Source organism: Anoplolepis gracilipes, chromosome 11, assembly GCF_047496725.1.
Source record: "Anoplolepis gracilipes chromosome 11, ASM4749672v1, whole genome shotgun sequence".
NCBI lineage: Eukaryota > Metazoa > Arthropoda > Insecta > Hymenoptera > Formicidae > Anoplolepis > Anoplolepis gracilipes.
This window is the reverse complement of record NC_132980.1, coordinates 12,111,072-12,134,555: the sequence shown is the minus strand read 5'-3', so window position 1 is coordinate 12,134,555 and position 23,484 is coordinate 12,111,072. Positions and strand designations below refer to the sequence as shown.

Genomic DNA, 23,484 nt, shown 5'->3' with positions numbered 1-23,484 from the left:
AAGGGTTGACTTACATATAAGATTATTTAATGTCATTTAATTGTATCAATTAAATTAATTACATATATTTAATTACATATATTTTGTATGTGTGATGATTGTCTTTCGACAAAGATATATAAAGCATGTTTTTTTTTTTCATCTATTTCAACTTTATATTGCACGAATACATAAGCAATCGTAGCGTTATCAAATGTAATCATAATATTTATAATTAAACGTCATTGTATAAAAGCAATTTTTACATTGTCAAGATTTGTACTGTATTTAACATAAACTAATAGTTTATATAATTAATATATAATAAATGTTTGTTACGCGATATTGTTACTATATGAAAACTATTTATATAAAAGTATTTGCATGCTGTCGCATTTTTAGTATATAACATGCTTCTTATTTATAATAACACATCCACAGAAACACTCGTACAAGTAGGAAATTAAGCATATTCCTTCAAGAATTTATTATAAAAGCTTCTCAATTTTTTTTTACATGTAGCAAAGAAATGATAATAACTTTAAAAAATGAAATATATATATATATATATATATATATATATATATATATATATATATAATACAATACTTTGACGCTGTACTCGAAAAAATTTTTTACAAATAAAATAAATTTAACGTAAAAGAAAATGAAAAAGAAAAATGCAATACTGAAATCACAATACTGAAAAAATACTCGCTTGCAATTACTTAGTTTTCCACGTCTTTTCTTTAATATAAGAAACGCATGAAAATATAATTAAAGAAAATTCATAAATGTATACGCCCTTGCGAACAAATGCGCACGCGCGCACACAAATATTCTCCCTCCTCCCTTTCCTTTTCTCTTTCACCTAAACATAAAGTGTCAAGACCACATCACACGTGCCATTTCAATATATATATCGAGAGTTTCATAACATAGAGGGAGGGGAAACCCCTAACGAAATTATAACTTAACAGGAATGAGGAAAAAACGGTTTAAAACTTGCATTTGATACATAGAAATACATCTAAATATCTCAGTATTTACTTTCATAATTACTAATTGTAAGCCAATTAATATGCAACTTTATTAAAACATGCAAAGGGTATAAAAGTATATATCTTTCATATTGCTCAATTCATATATCTCATTTTTTTTTTAATTTGGGGAAACGTCCCTGTATTATGACATCCTCAATCCATATGTGCGTGTGCGTGCGTGCGCGTGCGCGCGCGCGCGTGTAATGTAATGTAATGTAATGTAAAGACAAAATCGTTGTCATTGTCATTGATAGTATACACAGTTTGAAATTATAATATCCGTATTAAACAAATTTTTAGGTGATAATATCTGTGATAGCGTAAATAGATTGCCATATGATTCTCAAAGTTAAGTTTAATTGTAATGATATTCTTTTTTTGGACGGATGAAGAACAATAAGAATTACTGAATTATCTTATACTTTGAAATTTCTTATACAAGCTGTGTTTTTTTTTTTTTTTTTTTTTTTTTTAACTAACTTTTGCAAATTGATTTCAGCGGGTCAGCTTACGAAGGACAATGGCAGAATGGCAAGAGACATGGTTTGGGTATGGAGACCCGCGGCCGTTGGCTCTATCGAGGAGAATGGACTCAGGGATTCAAGGGTCGTTACGGAGTTCGACAATCTACCACATCTACGGCGAGATACGAAGGCACATGGTCCAGCGGTCTACAAGACGGTTACGGCTCTGAAACCTACGCCGACAGCGGTGAGTAAAAATCAAGCCCCTTTATTATTATTCCCCTTGAAATATCCTATTATATTTTAAAATATTCACAACACATTAAATACATAATATATGAATTTCGTTAAATTACAAAATATTACAAAATACAATACATATACAATATATGTGTATTGAATGAAAGGTAGAAAAGAGCGAAACATTGGGATTATTGCGTGTCGCTCTAATTACAAATAAATAACGCGCTATTAAATGAGCATACTCGAATCGAAGTGAAAAGGTAGGACCTAACCTTCAGCCAATTGTCGACTATTGTTCGTAAGAACATTATAAGCGTCCGCGCGATAACTAGTATATAAGATCACGCTTAGCATAAAATATTGCCCCAATACATTAATTAACGCCTGATATTGTATTTACGTATTCATTCACGTCGTCGTTCATCTCGTTGAATAAATCTGATTTCGCTCAAAATGCTAAGCGGCATTTGCAACAAACAAATGTTGAAATCTCAACAGTTATGTAGAAAAAGATTACAATATAAAATTACATAAAAAATTTATTTGCGTGCCAAATACAATATTATTGTTATTCATTATGGAACCATAAAATATAATATTATATTTACTTGAAATTATATATGTATATAAATCTAAAAATAAATCTCATAATTCCTTTGTCTTATTTCAAGAGATTATTATAATAAAAGAATATATGAATTGAATGTGCTAAACTTTTTCAATAATTTTCTTTTCTAATAAATCTCACCGTATTTTTATAACATTTTTACGAGCGCGGCATCTTTGGAATCTTTGGAAATTTTCAATCTCAAGATCCTAATGAAAGAATTTCAAATAAGATCAAGAATTTATAATAGAAACTGAAAATATACTTTAACACTTCCACGTCACATTAAACGCGTGAGTATACATTATCCTAATACATGAGATAAATCACTTTTTTTTTTTTAAATTCAAATTCTCTAGTTTATTAAAGTGTATTATTATATATATAAATATATATATATATATATATATATATATATATATATATATAACAAGTTTGTTATCACACGCGTTAGGTATTGTCATTAGATTTGTTGTGTATTGAGAGAATTGATTCAAGTATTAGCAACTAAAAATAGTCTTAATTTATGTTACATTAATGTAATAATTTACGTTTTTTCTTTATACATATACATATATACATTATATACAATACTTACATATACACATACATATACAGGGTGTCCGGTAATTGGTTGAAAAAACCTGCTAATGGCAAATTCTTGAGATCATCAGAAGACGATTTTTCCTCAGCAAAAATGTCGAAGCATCAATAATTTTCGAGTTATAAGCGATTGAAAAAAAAGCGCTTTTCGCAAACTAAACTTTTTCAAGTTAAAAAATTACCAAAACTACATTCTTCAATTAATTTCAGATAGAGTTTACTCCGACAGGATGTCAATTTAAGGCATAATTACAAAGATATATAATGATAAAAATTGGAAACTTGCAAGAAATGATGAAGTCTCTTGATATTTTCGTTGAGGAAAAATCGACTCCGAATGATCTCAAGAATCTGCCATTAACAAGTTTTCATCACCAATTACCGGACACCTTGTATTAAAAAATAAATGTATTCTATTGATATATAATTTACACTGTATAATGGTATTATATTAAATTTAAAAAATCAGTTAATACTAGATAGAAAATGCAAATATAAAAATAAAAAAATGATATGTAGAATACATACATACATATATGTATATAAATAATTATTATTTCGTATTTCTTTGACGAGAGCAAACTTTTGAATTATTAACTTGTGTATTTGTGAAATAATCTGTCGTATCCGTTACATCAGAAAAATGATCCAACTATAATAGGGGTGTAGATTTGGATTTTATCTCTCCTTTATAGAAAGATTTGTGAAAAATAAAATTTTTTTAAATCATTTTTCGCACGACATTTTTAACGCAATGCCAAAAAATAATGCAAGGAAAAAAGGAAGAATAAGAAAATGAACAACAAGATGCAACACGTGTATCGTGTACGGGCATCGTAGGAAAGGGCGAGTCCATGTGGAGGTGTAAACACAATGGTGGAGGTTTCCACTTTCCACCTACCTACTGTGGCGCACGCCAACTGGGGACGCACCCAACTTTTCCGCAAAAAAAACATTGGTTGGTTCATCCTCCCGATTTGAACTTCTGTATTATGGGTCAAGGTCGCTTACGGTATTGCCACCTTAACCTTAACCTAGTACCTTCTGATAACGTCTACGTCGTGTAACGTCTACGATGAAATCAAATCTACCGCACCCAACATACACATACATGTGCTTTTCGCAGTTCGTGTTTTACTTTTATTTCATTTTTTCGTGTTCTCCTCACTCTATTATATTAACATGAATGTCTTTATGTCCATTTAGCTACGCATACATAGAGTCTACATAAATTAATTTTTGGTAATCAATATCTTGCAATTCTTTGACAAGAGAAGAAAACAATTTCCAGATTTTCCGACACCAGATTTCTAACATAAATTCTTTTTTTATCATCTACATCTACATCATCATATCTTTACGTTTATACTTTATATACGTCAGTCTCCTCAATTTGCTTCTTTCTTTCAATAATATTTATTTTATATTACGCATGCATAATGAATATAATAATGAATATAATAATAAATTTAGGCATACGTCATTAAATACATCATTATTTACACTATTAAATCTCACATACTTAATCTAAGAGTTGAAAATTGTTTTGAAGAACAAGATGAAAAAAGTACGATATTTAGATTAACCGTTGAGCACCGTATTAGGTCACTACGTGACGCTAAATCCAATTTGTTAAAATTCGTTAGAATTCTTCAATGCCTCTTAATTTTTTCAAAATATCTCGAGTATTACACAAGTTTTTAAGCAATGTATGTATTCTTTTTCCGTAATGTCTGACATATCGATTGAAAAATTTTAAAAAACCCCCAAAATCTGCGTATTATTCTTGGTATTCTGCGTCGTATTGCTTGGATTATTCTGATAAATTTGTAACACCAGGAGTGAAAAAATATTCTAATATTCGAAAAAAAATATTCTAATATTCTGTTTAAAAAAATACTCTAGAAAAAATTTAAAAAATATGATATTCAACCAGAACAACAAAACGAAAAGTAAAGATCATTTGGAAGCTGAATATGAGTAAATGACATATATATAAGTGGCAGAATATATTTTCCGTACATATACTCCCACGCGTATTTCGGCACGCGTGCACATTTTTTTTTTTTTTTTTTTTTTACATATATCTATACAAAATGCGACGACATGAACGCAAACACAATCGATAATCGTGTAAACATTGGTATTTCACTATGTATCTTCGACTATCGATATGAACATTTGTTCGACAATACGTCGCTTCAAATATAATACCAGATTTACACTTTGATATTTGGACAAGGGGTGAATTGACTGGCTTTTATACTTTCTGAATGTTTGTAGTATCGTATCGTTTTCTAATTTGTCTCATTTATTGTCTTTACAGGCACACTTAAAAAGTATATACTACATACATCTATTATAATGATTATTTGAATAAAATGACTTTTGAAAAATGTGCGAAATGTCTCGTGCACGACCGGTGGGACCGCGATCTCCAACTTGCGCGTCCAATAAGCGTCACCTTTATAGTATCATAAAATAATGACAAAGAAGATCAGCGATCGAGATTTCGATCGAAACTCAAAGATTAACATATACATATATACATATATGCATGCGCATGTAATTATTATTGGAGTAATTATAAAAAAAAGGAAAAGTCTCGGATCTTTAAAGCAGATAATATATTTCATAATATATACACGAAAGATGACAAAAATTAAAATATAAGAATTTACAGATTTTGACTTTTTATTTTCTTTATTTCTGGATCATATTGTAATATTTTCTTAGAAATTATTTTACATATTTAAGAGAATTGCGGACTATGAACACGCGTATAACGTTTAGGGTTAGGAGTGAAATTATCAGGACGAATAATAGGTATAATACATATTTCACACTCTGAATTTCATTTCATGGATATTTATCGCAATATATTATCTTTGTATCATTTCTTTAAAACGCTTTATGTATATTAATTTGCTATGGTATAATATGATTAATTGCTTATATAAATATTAATAGATATTAATAGATGAGAATGACAAACGACTCATTATACAAAAGTATGAAATAATTTTGTTATTCTCACTGCCGTACTTACAGCTCAAATGTACATAACATTTAATGTATAAAGCGTGACTGTGCGTTATTATATGTTTTAAGCAAATAAATCGATAAGAATATTTTTTTTTTTTTTTTTATATAACTCGTTGCGATATAACTCACCTTGATATTTCTTTACCACACATATACACGTATACGTACATTTTAGATACTTTACGTATACATATATGTATGTTTGTCTTAATTTTTTTTTTTTTTTTTTTTTTTGATCGAATTAAAGCATTTTTCAAATATTTTCCTTTTTCCCATGACACGTGTGGCCGAGGTATTTATTTATAAATACCAACAACGATATACATACGACGCGTGCGTGTGTCGATGCGAGCGCGCGAGAAGTCGTTGTTGATAGCGTATCAAGGGTGAGGAAGGCTGAAGAAGAAGGGTGAAAATGTGCAACTATAATATCGATGCACCATTCTCTTACATCAATCTCTTCAGACCCTCGTATATTTAACGAACTTCTTGAACCATCCATGCTTAATATTATATAAATCGCCTATGATATGACTCATAGGGTGCATAGGGTGCACGCTTTTCTTCTCGAAAGCTTGCGTCGCGCGAAAGCGCAGCCGCGCGTGTCGGGTGAAAATTATTGGGATTGCTATGCAAATAAATAATTGCTGAACAATTATTTCGGAAAAGATGGAAAACGCGTTCACACGGCGAGTCATATCGCTTGGAATTTAAATAGCGTGCGTAATAAGAGAAAACATACGACACAAAAAAAGGAGAAAAATACATACATAAGGAAAATGCATAAATTGACATTTTTGTGTGAGAACAAGCGATCACATTGGGACCTGATAAAAAAGATAAATGTCTTGCTAAAATTCTCCGCGTCTAATACTTTTAAAAATACTTTAAAAGAGAGAGAGAGAAAATTAACGAAAAAATTAGATTACAATACATCTCTTGCATACAAAACTGTCCTATCATAGGTTTTTACGATTATAGTATATATTCTATTACGATCTATAAAGGAAATGATATTAAGGCTATCTACAACCTCTCATGCCAGTTATACACATAGCGCAACTCAAAACCGATAATTTGTCGCGTTAATTTAGCGATAACGCATTACACAAGTAATCAAAACATATGCAATAAGAGCGTGGCGCCGCGCCGTCCCGTTCTGTATCGTATAGAAAAGAAATGGGACACAGTCAAATTCAACAATTTCGTACGCACGTGTAATAAAAAAAAAGAAAAAAAAACTATGTAACCTACGTAAAACTACTTTTTGCCCTCGGCGAGCAGTATTAGTTATATGTTACTAATCCTTTGCAAATAGCGATGTGTATATGGGATATAAAGCAGTTAATATTATACTAGCGTGGATTACTTTGATGAAACGCTTTACTTTATATGGCTCGGCTGTTATTTCTGATTTTTCCTGGCGTCATATCTCCTTACGTCACATAATAATCGCTGATCGCATGTAAAAATAATCATTGTAAAATTTAAACCGTTTTTAAGTGTCAGAGAGACATAATATGAAAAGTAATTTGAAAAGATTACTTAATCTTATATGTATGTATATGTATAAGATTAAGAGTATTATAAAGTAATTGAGCAAATTCTTTGAAAAGATAAACCAGATATAAGAATAATAAATCTGCCTCAAGATATACTTGAGTTTGAATTTGAAAATTTTGTCATGTGCCATGCATTATGTATTATTTACAACTTATAATATAAAGTTTAATTTTAATCTTTTTTCCAGCCATAGTTGAGTAAAAATTAAAAAGTTAAAAAGATGTATAAAATTTTAGAGGGAGTTTATACATATATATATATGTTACTATAGTTTCAAAAAATTCTAAAGAGTCACAAGTCTCGAAACAGACCAATTTAATGAAGAGAATAATTTCTTTTTCGCGAAATTACACATTTAAAAAGAGATTACGTATGTATATATTTATATGGAATATGGAAGGATATCTCTCGGCGATATATATATGTACTTATGTATTTCATTTCTTTCATTTTTTCGTAAGGTTTTGTTTTTCTCTTATTGTTAGAACTCTCATTATTCTCAGACAGAAAGACATATACGTCAGTCGATCGTTGGGGTGGTTTGTGACAATCTAGTGGAAGCTGCAGACCGAAATACACTCGCACGGCCAATTCTTACCAACACCGAAATGTGTTTCAATGTACATATAACCGACCACCATCTCGGAAGATGGCCGCGCTATTTCAGGCAGGCTAGCTAGTGCCATATAGCGAATCAGGATCGTACAATACGTTTGACTTACCCTGTAGATTGTTCTTGAAACCATTTTCATTGATACGCTATAAAATTCAAATACATTTATGGCCAAATTTTAAGAGAACATTTTAAGTCGCAGCATTTTAAGAGAGAGCTGAATGTAGCTTGATGAATGATGGGTAAATTTCGATGAGCATGGTGTGCAATTTCAAAGGAATGCAAAGTTTTAGTAATTATTTTTTACAATGTGTGCGGATAGTGACAAGCAGACCCTACGTTGTAACTAAATTAAAGTCTGTTCTACATCATGTTTTCTATATAACAGATATGTATCAAGATAACTCCTTGCATTAATGATTAATGTTAAAATCGTTCTACGTTAAACCCTGCGAGTTGCAAGTCTTTGGAAGACAAAAGATTTCATTAAAAATTATCGATCGTCTTACACACTTTACAAGTTACATACATACGTGAATAATAAATGCAAGAAAAGGAGAGTTTAGCGCGAATTTAAAAAACATTGCACGTGTGTATATGTAAATGTACTGTCTGTATTTATATACAGACATGTAAATAAATAGCGTTAAATAATTAAATATCGAACTGATAAAATGTTAGATTGTATTCAAAATTAATTTGCACTCTGGAATCGACTGGGAAGGAAACAACATTTTCGACGATCTTTATTTACTGGCAATGAGAGGTAATTTGTGCCAAATTAACACTTACTAAGTGAAAACTATCCATTTATTAAACAATTTAATTTTTATGAAAGCATTGTCGCGGCACAATTTTCAAATGGCGAAAATTAGAAACTCGACAATAATTAATCTGGGTCGTTGCTGATGGGTATGCAAATCGATACATAATGGCGCGATCCACTTTTCCACGATAATACCGCGTATGTTAACGTTTGTTAACGTTTCTCGTTGAATTTTGCAGAGTGTTTCAACAGCCATATCGAAAGGATCCAAAATTCGTTCGAAGACCCTCGGGAGACGTCGAATTTACGAGACTTTTCAATGCGGCTTTTCATTCTGATAAGGATATAAAAAATATTATTAAATATTATATATATATATATATATATATATATATATATATATATATACAAATGTAGGACAAAAAAATATATATATATTTCTTTTCCTTTTCTATAATTAGTTAAAATTTGTAAATATAAAAACGGTATGTCACATATGCAATGTACATATATACACATACATATATACAATACATGTGCATATATAAACGTGCGCGCGCGCGCGCGTGTGTGTGTGTGTGTGTATGTGTACAACAATAAGATGTGAGATATAAAAAGTCTAATTGTAAACTATATATTAATACAAATAAAAAAATTGAATAAATGCAAATCTCTTAAATATAAAACGGACAGAGCAAATATAAATTACATAAAATGTATAAAAGAGTAATTAAAAAATTAATTGTAAATAATAATGTCCGATATACATTAAAAACTGGCACTATCGCCATGATAGAAACTTGAAAATTGTTTACAATTATATAAAGATTACATTGATGTCTTATGAATGCCGGAAACTACCGCGCACGCGCAGGTGACAATGACTTATTTAAACGTTAGCGAAATAATATTCCATCGTTGCGAAGAAGGGAGACGCCTGGCGTCCCGTATACATATAGAATATTTCGCCAGCCAACGCTGTCGTATCTGCTAATGAGATTGCAGATTTCTTGACAAAATTTTGCGTAAGATTTTGCGAAAGTTTGATAATAAAATGAAAGAGAAGAAAAAATTTTTAATTTTAATATAAATTTTAATGTAGATTTTTTTATCAATGAATTAATAAAAGATAAGTGAGTAATTTTTATTTCTCTTTTAATGCAATTCGTTGATTTTATCAGAATTTTTTAATTACGGAGATATATTATAATAAAGAGATTATTTTTTAATTAGAAACGACTACCTATTGTATAAACATGGTAGGTAGTGAATGGTAACGCAGTGATGGAACTTACCTTATATTATAGTTTTATAATATATTAACACATGAACTCTGAACTGTGTTGGAGAGTGACTGACAATGAAGAGGAAATCGTGACGCATACTTTAGTGCGGAATATATCCCAATTATCATGTATGTATTATCGAGCATCTTGGTTTATATATTAATAAGATTAATGTAATTAAAATTCTTTTGAAAGAGTAATACCCCTAACCTGACAATTAGATAATTCTATTGTCTTGCATAATAAAGCATCCAATTGTTAGTTGCATACTGTTGATAATTGATGTGATAAAGATATAAGAGGGCGATAATACAAGAATAAAGTTATTGAATAAAGTTTTTCATTCCGATTCCAAGAGCCGTTTATATTCGTTGAAGAAAAAAAAAAAAAAAAAACAACAACAACACGTACAGGTACACGCACTGAGCGCATTCCATCCCTGAGCGGACGCGCGTAACCACTTATGTACCTCGTGACTCACGCAAGACATTTCGAAATACGATCACGTTTTGGCAAAAACAATATGTCTTATTGCCGAATGCAAGGAATTCATCATTTATAATATCGACTAACGTACGATTTCTGGAGAATAGCGATAAATTTTTCGCATTACATTTTTCACCTCACACTTTTTCGCTCGACTGGATTAACAAGTACAATTAAGTTAAAAAATATAATGTATTGTATTTATACGTCTTTATCGACGCTACGGACGCTAACGCACACTACTTGATCTTACAATATATTGTACATCTTACATTATTATTGATAATAATCTCCGCGAGATGTGAAATCTCGTATAAAGAAAGATTTATTACGCGTATCGAGTTTGTTATTTGATCCTATTATATATACGTTATTATCGGTTCTAATGGAGAAGATGGCGTGATGATTTGCCGATGGTACAATAGATGGTAGATAGACTCCTATGTATCCTATCCTATGTATCATACATACTTTGGTTTCTATTCCTATTTGGTTGCATTCATTATATTATTATTTATGATCTATTGTAGGTACGTATCAAGGTCAATGGCTTCGCGGCATGCGGCACGGATACGGAGTAAGGGCAAGCGCGCCATTCGGTTTGGCGAGTCACTACAAACCACCGAAACAAATAAGAGCATCCTTGACGTCGTTGAGGAGCACTGACGGTGGACCAGTGGTCGCCCCGACGCCAGAACCCACTGACAAAAGAGATCGTCGCGTAGACGACAGTCGAGGAGGATTCGTTCTAAAGGCTAGAAGCGACGATCCACCCGCTCGAAGAAAAAGTCTTACCGAAAAATCTTTGAAGAAGGGCATTCTTTCAGTAAGAAGTTTATCGGAATGACGAAATGACGAAATGGCGGAGAATTTGCAATTATTCTTATTTCATAAATTGGAGCATTATTTAACTCTAAAAGAATGTTCTATCGATACAGGGTCTCAAAATAAGAAAGCAAAGGAGTACGGGGGATTTGGAGAAGCGTGGTACCGGCGGCAGCATTAGGAGTAATGCCAGCTCTGCATCGTGGATGTCGACGGAAAGCTCGCAGAGTCAAGCGTCGGCGTCGGTTCACACTGACAGTAACGCGTCCTTCGTCATTGAGGTGGGTTGATTGATTATATTTTTTATTACCAAAAGGGAGAGAGAGAGAGAGAGAGAGAGAGAGATATGTGCGTGTATTTAATTTTACACCCACAAATCTATATACAATATACATATATATATATATATATATATATATATGTGTGTGTATAATATATAATGTATAATATATATAAACATTGTTTTTTTTTTAACGTAATTGTAAAATATAATTAGTCTATAACGCGCAGCATTATCTGTACGACATCAATTTCCAGGACGAACAGATGGACGCATCGGTAACCGAGACATACTTGGGTGAATGGAAAAACGATAAAAGGACAGGCTTCGGCATATCCGAAAGAAGCGACGGCCTGCGATACGAGGGCGAGTGGTTCAACAATCGAAAATATGGTTACGGTGTAACGACATTTCGCGATGGCAGTAAAGAGGAGGGAAAGTATAAAAACAATGTGCTCATCACTAGCCAAAAAAAGAAACATCTTTTCCTAATCAGATCCGCGAAGTTTCGCGAGAGGATAGAGGCGGCGGTAAGCGCAGCTCAGAGAGCGAGTAAGATTGCCTTGCAGAAAGCCGACATTGCCATCTCGAGGACAGCAACGGCGCGAGGAAAAGCGGAATTGGCTGATATCGCTGCTGAACATGCCAGAGAGGACTCGGAGTTAGCGCAGCAAACGGCAAGACAGTTTGCGCCAGATTTCCGGCAACCAGGTTTAGAAAGATTGCGAAACAGAGAGATACCTAGGTACGTACCACCGCCTCAGGACTCTGTACCTAGTAAAAGCATTCTGCACAAAGCAGCCAGCGTGGATCAGCCCGGTACCGCACCGATTAAGAACGTCGATTCTACAACGACAACAATGATGACGACGATGATGACGACGATGATGACGACAACGACGACGACGATGACGACGACGGCAACGGCAACGGCAACGGCAACGGCAATGGCAACGGCAATATCGACCGCGGCGAGCACCACCGTCGGCAATGTAATGCAGTCAATACGTAGAACCAGCGTGAAGCCACTACCGCAGAATCAGCTACCGCCGATGCAAAATCAAATATCGAATCAAGTACCGCCTGTTGCGCTGGTGAATCAGTCATCCATGAACCAACTAAGCGCACAAACTTCTCTAACCGATCAGAATTCATATCAACAATACTCGCATAATGTGTCGCAGAATCCGACTCTGGCGAGCCAATACTCAAACAATATACCGAACCAGTATCAACCAAATCAGTATAGCCAGCAAAATCAATTCCTTCATGGCAGTCCATACCAGTCGCACCAGTATCATCCGACTAATCCATTGCAGGTCAATCAGGTTGATCAATACTCCGGTTATCAGCAACAACAACAATCTATCGGGCCGCACAACTTTCAAAATTTGCAGGCTTACTCTAATCAACAGGTAATTTTACTCGTTGTATCGTTCTTCGCGTTGCACCTTTTCGTTTTTCTCGTTGCTTCTCCTTTCAGCATCGCGATAGGTATTCAATTACAGAGTGCCTACGCTATATCTCTTCCCCGTTATTCTTTTTTTCTTTTTCCTTTTAGATTTCCTCTTATATATATATATATATACAAATATATATATATATATATATATATATATATTTGTATATACATATATATGTATGCTGTCATATTGCATACACGTATACACACGATATATGTTTCGAGTCATCGAGTTGATTGAACTCGAACACAAGTTTACATATTTTTTTAAGCAAGTATAAAATTGAAAATTATTAAATTAAATATAATAACACAATTATCTAATGGCTCCGTTGCGTGTTTCTTTTCAATCAAGTACGTACAATAGGTGTTAAAATTACATTCATAATACGACAAGCCTGCACAAGTCTCTAACAACACACATAACGGACACCCTTACACTAGAAAATTATATAAGTATTATAATTTCTGTACAATCTATATTCTATCTATCTATCTAATCTAATATCGTTAGTTGGCTGGGATAATTAATGTGAGTACTACCTTGTATCGCTCATCTCAAAAATACATGCTAAATATTGAAATTTCTTGAGAAAGTTTCAAGTCACATAAACAACGTCCACCCATGCATTTTGTATTTGTAGTATTTATTCTGTTATCACACACACACACACACACACACACACACACACACACACACACACACACACACACACACACACACACACACACACACACACACACACACACACACACACAAAATCAATTAGCGCAGTCTCTCGCGAGAGATAGCTAAAACTACATAAAATTGATTTTAGACGGCAATACCTTATCAATATGGGCCTGCTCAGATGAATCAATACAATTCGCAACTAATATACACGCAACAACAAACGTATCCGTCACAGCAATATCAGCCTGAGAGTATGGGGGATTCAGCGAGACCGTCGAGCTCCACAAGCTTAAGAAGAAACAGTAGAGTTCTAAGTCCTCAGGATCGACCTGGCACCATTGGCCAAACGTTAAACGACAGGTAAGCCGAAATACTTTTTTTATGCACGACTAATGTATACACATATATATATATATATGAAATAAAAAAAAATCTCTTTTGCACTCAAAACTTTCTTAAATCTCTCTATAAAATTAATAATCACATTTGTATATATATAAATAACATATATAACATAAATAACCTAAGAAAGTTAAAAAATCATTATGTTGTGCTTGGTAGGTTGGATCACTATAAAAGGCCACCTAGTCGTGATAGTTCCGTAGATCGTTATGCCAGAGCGCATTCCCGGTTGACTGGATCGAGACAGCCGTCCGTCGATAAAACCATATCGAATCTACCCTCGGATATGCTCGAGAGGTGCGTAACATTTGCATGAAGACATACATATACACTGACACATTTTAGTTGAATTGAAATTTAATTTACTAGTTGAAAATATAATTCTCGTTTCTCGTTCCGCGTTATATGCTGTCACAGATTCTCTCTCTCTCTCTCTCTCTCTCTCTCTCTCTCTCTCTCTCTCTCTCTCTCTCTCTCTCTCACTCTCTCTCTCCCCCCATGTATATATATATATATATATATATATATATGGATATTTTTTGTGTTTTATTTGATATCCTTTGCTTATTGTAAAGGGTAAATTAACATAATTTTTTGTTTTATACAATGAATAGATCGACAAGAGCCCCGAGTGTGATTCGAGCGGGTACACCTCTAAACGGTTCTGTAGTAGGCAGCGGCGCTGCGACGCCAACATATGCAGCACCGACTCCCAGTCAATTTGAGGGGGCTCTTATAAAAAATCGTAATCTTGGACAAGATATTTTGCCAAGTCCTGGACAGCCTAAACGCACCGAAAGCCTCTACGTAGCTCCAACTCGCGGATCGTCCGGGAGCGGTGGTGGTGGTAGTGGTGGCGGTGGCGGTGGTGGTGGTGGTGGTGGTGGTGGTGGTGGTGGTGGTGGTGGCGGTGGCGGTGGCGGTGGCGGTGGGAGTGGCATTGTACCGAAGGTGAGTTTATTATTTTACATTTACTTCTGACTATACATATATGATGCAATATTATAATAATATTTATGCACGTGCGTGCGTGCGCGTGAAGTGTGTGTGTGTGTGTGTGGGGGGGGGGGGGGTGTGTGTATGTATGTGCGTGCGCGCGTGTGTGTATGTGTGTACAGATGTAACACATCTCGTCCCGTATACACGTATGTACATACACCCATTATATCTGTTTTATGCCCCGATGACGTTAACATTTGCCATAAGAAAAATACAAATATATATCAGTTACACACACACATACACACACACATGCGCGCGCGCGCGCGCGCACACGTATAATATTGAAGTATTAAAGTTTTAAGGGGATACCGGACTACCGACCAAGTCTAACCAAACACAACAATATATTTGCTTAACGTAAAAGTTGCAATTTATACCTACATATAAAATAAAGTAGGTTTTTCAATGTCAGAATTGCATGAAAGAATATTTGTGAACTTTTAGAAATGAGCTTAGAAGCCTAGATAAAAAACATTTCGTTGCAGAAAATGTTGTGCAGCAATATTTTCTAAGCTCATTTCTAAAAGTTGACAAATATTCCTTCATGCAATTCTGACCTGGAAAAATCTAATATTTTATTTTATGTGTATAAATTGCAACCTAAACTTTTATATTAAGCAAATATATTATTATGTCAAGTTAGAATTCGATCGGTAGTCTGGAATCCTCTTAAAGTTAAGTACTAATATTATTGACGTATTGAAGTATTAAAATTATATAATTATAATTATAATTTGACACAAATCTACAAGTACATATTGTATATGTGTTGATGTATTTTGAACATAGGTCAAGAAACGAATCAAAATTCACAAAATTTTTGACATTTTATGTATGATGTCATCATACTACATTTAACTAAATTATATTTATCTTAATGTATTCCTTTAATATAAATACATATCGTTCAATGTATTTTTAAGTCGTACATTGCACACACTCCAATACCTACTTCTATAATCGACACTATAAACGTTTCTGCAGGTTTTCTTTCAATATAATTTCTTATCATTTACTCACTACTAGATGAAAGGCAGTCTTCATTATTCACGTAAATTTTAATTTACTTATTTACACAAAAAAATTCCTTAAAACGGTTTCTCGCAAATCACAAAAGTTAATGCAATTGAATGAAGGGATTTCTGTGGCATTCAGTCTATCAAGAAATAAAATGAGAAGCCTTTCCAACATCGATGATTGATAACAGTCATTAATGATTGTCAAAATAATGTCAACAGTCATTATGCGTTAATTAAGCAAGATAACAAGTGTACTATTTTTTTTCAATGATTCCACATGGCGCGCACAAAAGTATTGCACACGTCGCAAATGATATTAAAATTTGAATTTATCTCTTCGTAGCACAGACATGAACATTAACATAAGAAATGACAAACTTTATAGAATTAACAGAATTTTCCTTCCTTTCTTCCCAAATATGATATAAAGTAGTAAAAAATAAATCTTTTAAAGATTTCGTTTCTTTTTACAATATCGCATTACAGAGATTTTTTTTATCAACGAACTGTGTGTGTAATCACCGCATAGGTTACATACATGTATAAATAATAATTTCCAACAAATTTAAATAATAATACTAACGATTATATATACTCTATAAATGTGTGTGTGTGTGTGTGTGTGTGTGTGTGTGTGTGTGTGTGTGTGTGTGTGTGTGTGTGTGCGCGCGCGCGCGCGCGCGCGTGTGTGTGTGCGTGTGTGTGTGCGTGCATGCGTGCGCGTGTGTGCGTGTATATATACACTATACATATAATGCCAGTATTGTTTGTTTTTACATGTCGCAGCAGAGTAATGTCCAATATATGTATGTGTGAAATTCTCAATAAATGAAATTAATATTATATTCAAAATCTCCACAACAGTGTATAAAAATAAAGTTACATTACTTTCGTATATTACGAATACAACATTTTTCCTCTGCTGGCATATAGAAACAAACAATATTGACATCATTTTTTTCATAATTCGAGTATAATCTTTCTTATGACTTTTTTTCTTTTATCTCTATATTTTTTACCAACACATTCTAATATATGTATAAAATATATAAAATATATTTCTCTTGAATATACACTTTTCTCTCTCGCGCCTGCATTCTCGAAACACACTATCACGTTCTCCCCTCTTTTTTCCCATTAAATTTTTCTCAAATCGTTTTTATCTAGCCTTATTATCTATTTGTATCTTTTTTTCTTTCCGTCTCTGTTTGTCTTTCTGTGTAACTGTGTGGCGTTTTGTGCTGTGTTTTGTGCATGCCATCCCAGGAAGCAAGCCGGACTGTCCCCGCCTTCACCGCAACGTCAAAGTCAAAGGGCCGCGCAACTCTATGAGTATAAGTATAAAATACAATATGTATCCACAAAGAGATAACACGTTTAAATAAATAAATAAATAAATAAATAAATAAATATACACAATATATATATATATATATATATATATATATATATATATATAGATATATATATATGTATATATATATGTATATATACGGATAGAGGATGGAAGCACAGCTTCCGAGAGAGAGCTTGCTCACGCCGCGCCGCGTTTCGAGCCAGATTGGCTGAAAAGTGCAATGTGCAATGTGATTTCGTCACCGTTTCCGCCCGATACATCCTAATATTGAATAATTCAGCGCCTTCATTCAGGGAGTTAAGATTCAATAATTGACTGATCTCGAGATAATTGATAATTTTGAATACACGCATCTCTCCGACGTCACTTGGTGAGGTCGATGATATTTTTCTATGAATTTATGAATATTTCATATAATGTTATCTTTAATAAGCACGATTGAAATGCTTAAATGTCTAAATTATTAATTATGCAAAGGTAATATATGCGCAGAATCAACCTGTGCACATAATCAACGTTTGTTTCTCGTTGAACTCGTTATACTTTCGCAATTTACTTATTGTTAATGTAAGACAGATTTTCAGAAAGAGGCCTTATACGAAAAAACATGAGAGGAAATTCTAATAATGATTACATTTTTCATGCTAAAGCCTTTATGCCCCATGCCAAGTTTTCGCAATATTAAGAGGAACGGGAAAGTATATTTGTACCTGTGTAAATTGCTATTAGCTCTTATTAACTTATTATCTTTGTCAAATTGCAATGCCGAACGATAAAAATGCTCGTCGAATTAAAAAGTTTGATTAAAATAAGTACATTCGAAACAAACAATGTGCATATGTATTTATAAAAGACGGATTATTTTTCTATGGAAACATTACGAGAGTATCAAGTATGATGTAACAAGAATCATTGTCTACTCATGCGCACACAATAATCTACGACTACTGTCGCTTTGGTCATTAATGTTAATCTTACAATTAGAAGAAACTCGCAATTACGTTTCAATTTACGGCATATATAATACATGTAACAAGAATAATTCAAATAATTTGCCGTTGCAAATAGTTTAGAGTGCAAGAACATGGTACATGGTAGTACATACATTCCGCGCGTTTAATTCACTGCAACAATTATTATTACTATAATAAAGAGAAGATGAATTAATTTCAGGATTAACCATTAACGATTATCAAAATATAAAAGGTAAAAAAGAGCCACGTTATATATATATATATATATATATATATATATATATATATATCTTAAAGATTTCGAGATACCTTTCGAGATATCAAATGTTTCTTCTTCTTGGTCAAGATAGAAAATCGTAAGAAATATTAATGAGAAAAGAAAACAGAATTTTACGCAATTTGTATAGATTTCGCAAACTGTGTTAAAAGTGTAGATTAGCGAGAACAATGTCGGTTTATTGAATCGATTGCGAAATGCAATATAGTGTGCTCGTGTAACAGTGCGCGTAGTAATATGAATTATCGAATTAGTCAATGTGAAGAATAATGTAACATTTTTCAACAAAAGGAAGCAACTAGATGTTGTCTGATTTATTTTTCCGTTAGATAGATTATAAGTAAATAAGAGTATTATATAGAAAGCGAGAGAGAGAGAGAGAGAGAGAGAGAGAGAGAGAGAGAGAGAGAGAGAGAGAGAGAGAGAGAGAGAGAAAAAGATGGAATACAATACATGTATACAACTACATTTGCAAGGTTAAACGGTGGATACGTATATTTTTGTGTATGTACATACAATACTATATACATATAGTATACATATGTAGATGTTTACGCAGATCTGACAGTATATATACTAACTAAATTGCAGTACATGAGTCAACTAAAAACTTGAAGTAAAATGACTAAAAAATAGATTTTCATTTACACAAATTTTTTTCTCACATAACGTATCTACATATATGCATATAGATACGTTATGTGAGAAAAAAAAATTGTGTAAATAATAATCGTTCATTAATTGAGCTAATTGATAAAGTTTGAAAGGTAAGCTTAGCGCGTGGCGTGGAGGCGGGGACCACTTTTGCTTTTTGATTCTACACTTTACCTTAATCCTTTTCAACTAAACAATGCTAAAAAGCAATAAACCTCTCTTTCGACCCTTTTTTCAAACCTTATCGTTATCCATCTATTTACCTATTCTTCCTGCATTATTCACTTAAATTACTTGTTCGATCGGTATTCTTGAGCTTAATCTATGTATTCTCAGAAAATTCTCTAATTATAATATAATTATGTATTAGCTCTGTTTCTAGTTTGTAGTATAAAATAGCTTCTGTGTTTAAATCCTCAATCTCAATCTGCTTAATCGCTTGCCGTGACTTATTACAAGTTACTATGGCTATTATAGAAACTAATTATAGATACTAATCAGCTAAATTATTTATTATGTATTATCATGCTACTACATATCTCAAGAGATTAGAGCAAACAGAGTTCATACGATCGTGTTTTATATATATATATATATATATATATATATATATATATATATATATATACGAGAGAGACTCTCTTATCATTTATCACCTCCACGCCGCTTGTTTTGTCATTTTTTTCTCCGATTCGAGACGCTGTTTTGTACTTTAATGCATGCTTATTGTGAATTTGAAATAAATCTATACATTTATAATTTATACACATAAACTTGTTAAAATAAAATGGAAATTGCAACAAAATAAGTTTTATTTGATATGAAGCGAGGCTTAAGTAAGATCTAAGCCTAATTAAATCTATGATGTTAATCATCAAATTGCTAGTACATACATTTATGTATACAGGCGTTATATTATAGTACAATAATACCTAGTACGTTACTTGTTTCATCGTACATGTCGCGCATACTTACATACCAACGAATCATACAATAATATCTTCGTTGTGTTCGACTTGAAAGAAAATAAGATACGTGCCGAGTGCCGAAAACTTATTTTTCATGTGAGAGAAATGAACATTTAAAAAGAAAGAGAGAAAACAGAAATTACGACCGTCGGTGTTGAATTTATTTATACGAATATTCTTTTTATCTATTATACAAAAGAATATCCAAGTTACCGCACGCACACGCGCGCGCGCGCGCGCACACGCACACGCACACGAACACGCACACGAACACGCACACGAACACGCACACGAACACGCACACGCACACGAACACGCACACGAACACGCACACGCACACGCACACACGCACACACACATACACACACACACACACACGCGCGCGCGCGCACGCACGCAGCGCGCACACTGTAATAAAATCTATATACCTACGCATGATATGGCGGAATTATGTACGATGTACGATATAAGAAGATTAAGACCAATTTTACCAACAATAGCCTGCAACTGTGTACGATTAACTTTTACGCGATCTTTATAAGCGGTATGTCGAATTTCCAATTCAGACATAAATTACTTGTAAGAATGACGCAAACAAAGAAGTAATATCTAACCTAACACGACATTATTTATACTCCAAGGTTTTCGATTAAGCTATAAAAATAAAAGAATACTCGCTATTTTTGTACACAGGATCGATGTAACAATTTTTAATATACGTGCATTATACCTATAACATCTTAAGTTAAATTACAAATCATCGTTCGACAATAATACACGAATTACAAAAAGAAATACGGCAAGGAAGGATTTATATATCATTTGTGTAAATACAATTGTGCAAATGCAATTCCGAATGCGACATTATTAAAACCAAAGATTGGATTCTGACAAGAGCCAAATCGTTAATCTACCTATGTACATATGTGTTCACAAATTAATGAATACTTTTGAATAAATCTCAATTATAGTATATCGCGCGCTCGTCTGGAAATATACCCTGGAATACCAGAGAGATATATTATAAAATATAAAACATGTATTCTTTGTTAATCTAAATATAATACTTTTCCTAATTTCTCGCACATGAGAATGCCGATCTTTCTAGTAATTATATTTTGTTCAACCAGTTGTAACCAGAGCTTTTTTAGTAGAGTAAAATCACATTTTGATTTGAGATATGACGTATACATATATTATATAATGTATATATATATATATGAATGCATATGTATTTGTATATAGATATGCACATACTGTAGACTATAGATGTATATAGAAAGGGAAATATTAGATTAAGTTAGGTTACAAACGAAGATGTGAAAATAGATGTGTAATATTATGCGTGGATGTACCTAGTGGATGTAATATTATTCGGGAAATTTTCAGATGACATTCCAAACAAGATCAATCTTGATGTAAAAACTTTATCGATTTCTATACGTCGAACGACGACATTACAAACATTAATTCGTAAATATTTAAATGTATATATTTATCATAAGAGAACTTATTGTGTGTGCTCGTAACGAAACTCTAATTAAATAGCGTCGCATAAATTGGACTTTCTTTCACTATATATACAATATTTTATGTTTCGTGTATTATTTTTTTTTATAAAAATTATAATAATATAAGAAATATTAACCATACATTCTACAGTCACATTTATCAAGTTTTACGTATAAAAATGTTAAAAAATCGATACACACGAATTGAATACCTATTTAAGTGATAGGGTTCATACTTCAAGTATACGCATTTTACACACATGATAATAATTCAATGTTAATGTTTAATTGTGTATACGCAATTATAATATTCGAAAGAGAGAGAGAGAGAGAGAGAGAGAGAGAGAGAGAGAGAGAACGAAAGTTTTTTATGGAAATTATAAAAAAGATTCAAGACGCAAAAGTGAGACGTGAAATCGCAAATTCTTCGCAAATAATGCGAAAAGCACGATCATATGCACAATCCGTGGTTGAGAATAATATGATACGTTTCCGACGTTAATATTATTTTTTCGTTATCATTCATTTTACAAATTTTATCGAGTCTCTCTCATTTGCAGTAATAATTTTACGTAAACATACACTTGTACATTCCACAGAAATATCTAAACTTTACGAGTCTTGAAAATTTTAACATCTTCCTACAGATACAGAATGCAATCGTTTATATTATTTGTTATCATGTTTGACATGTTTGACTGACAATGAATGCAGACAATTTTTTTGTTGCAAAAATAATTATAAAAGAACGATAAAAGAATATTGCGACATACATATTTACGTCAATTAAAAAATCGATGCGTTAAGACTTAAGAGAATAGCTTCGATTAATCAATTAACGACGAAGCTAATTAAGCGCGTTATATTTGTCAGTTTATTATTACATTATTTGTGCCTAATGCGACTAGTATAAAACTGCAAAAACTATAAGCGAGTTAATCACAATCGCAAAGTGATAAATGACGGGCAAAGAAATTGCAAATAAGTGAGACAAACTTCTGGGACCCTTCTTGGCGTAAGAAAATCTTGAAATTCTCGCCGGATTTATTCACATGCTAAACGTATGAGTCACACATGGGGTGATTCGTTATTGGATTCAATTTGCATATTTCGCGCGGTTAGATAATTAATGCGATGCATCTTGTAATTCGAAATTTTTTTATCGTCAAATTTATTTTGTTGACTTAATCTTGTGAAAGAAAAAAAATTAGCTTCGAAATAATTTTAATAGCTTTCGAAAAAAAATTGAAGAATTCAATCGTTAATCACGAAGCTGCAAAGATCGCTTCTGGCTTCTGGCAGTATCCCGACTCCCGACTGCCGACTGCCGACTCCCGACTCCCGACTGCCGACTCCCGACTCCCGACTCCCGACTCCCGACT

General features: G+C 32.8%; 1 protein-coding gene across 1 annotated transcript in view; it reads left to right on the top strand.

Annotated features, from left to right (window-relative positions):
• Positions 1 to 23,484, top strand: part of LOC140670863 (uncharacterized) — a 38,348-nt gene that overhangs the window by 5,341 nt on the left and 9,523 nt on the right. The window contains exons 3-10 of the mRNA XM_072901647.1: positions 1,522 to 1,733; positions 11,229 to 11,524; positions 11,637 to 11,804; positions 12,061 to 13,218; positions 14,084 to 14,298; positions 14,500 to 14,637; positions 14,955 to 15,199; positions 21,981 to 22,009. Of these exons, the coding sequence (XP_072757748.1) occupies positions 1,522 to 1,733; positions 11,229 to 11,524; positions 11,637 to 11,804; positions 12,061 to 13,218; positions 14,084 to 14,298; positions 14,500 to 14,637; positions 14,955 to 15,199; positions 21,981 to 22,009 (2,461 nt within the window). The remainder of the gene's footprint in view (positions 1 to 1,521; positions 1,734 to 11,228; positions 11,525 to 11,636; positions 11,805 to 12,060; positions 13,219 to 14,083; positions 14,299 to 14,499; positions 14,638 to 14,954; positions 15,200 to 21,980; positions 22,010 to 23,484) is intronic.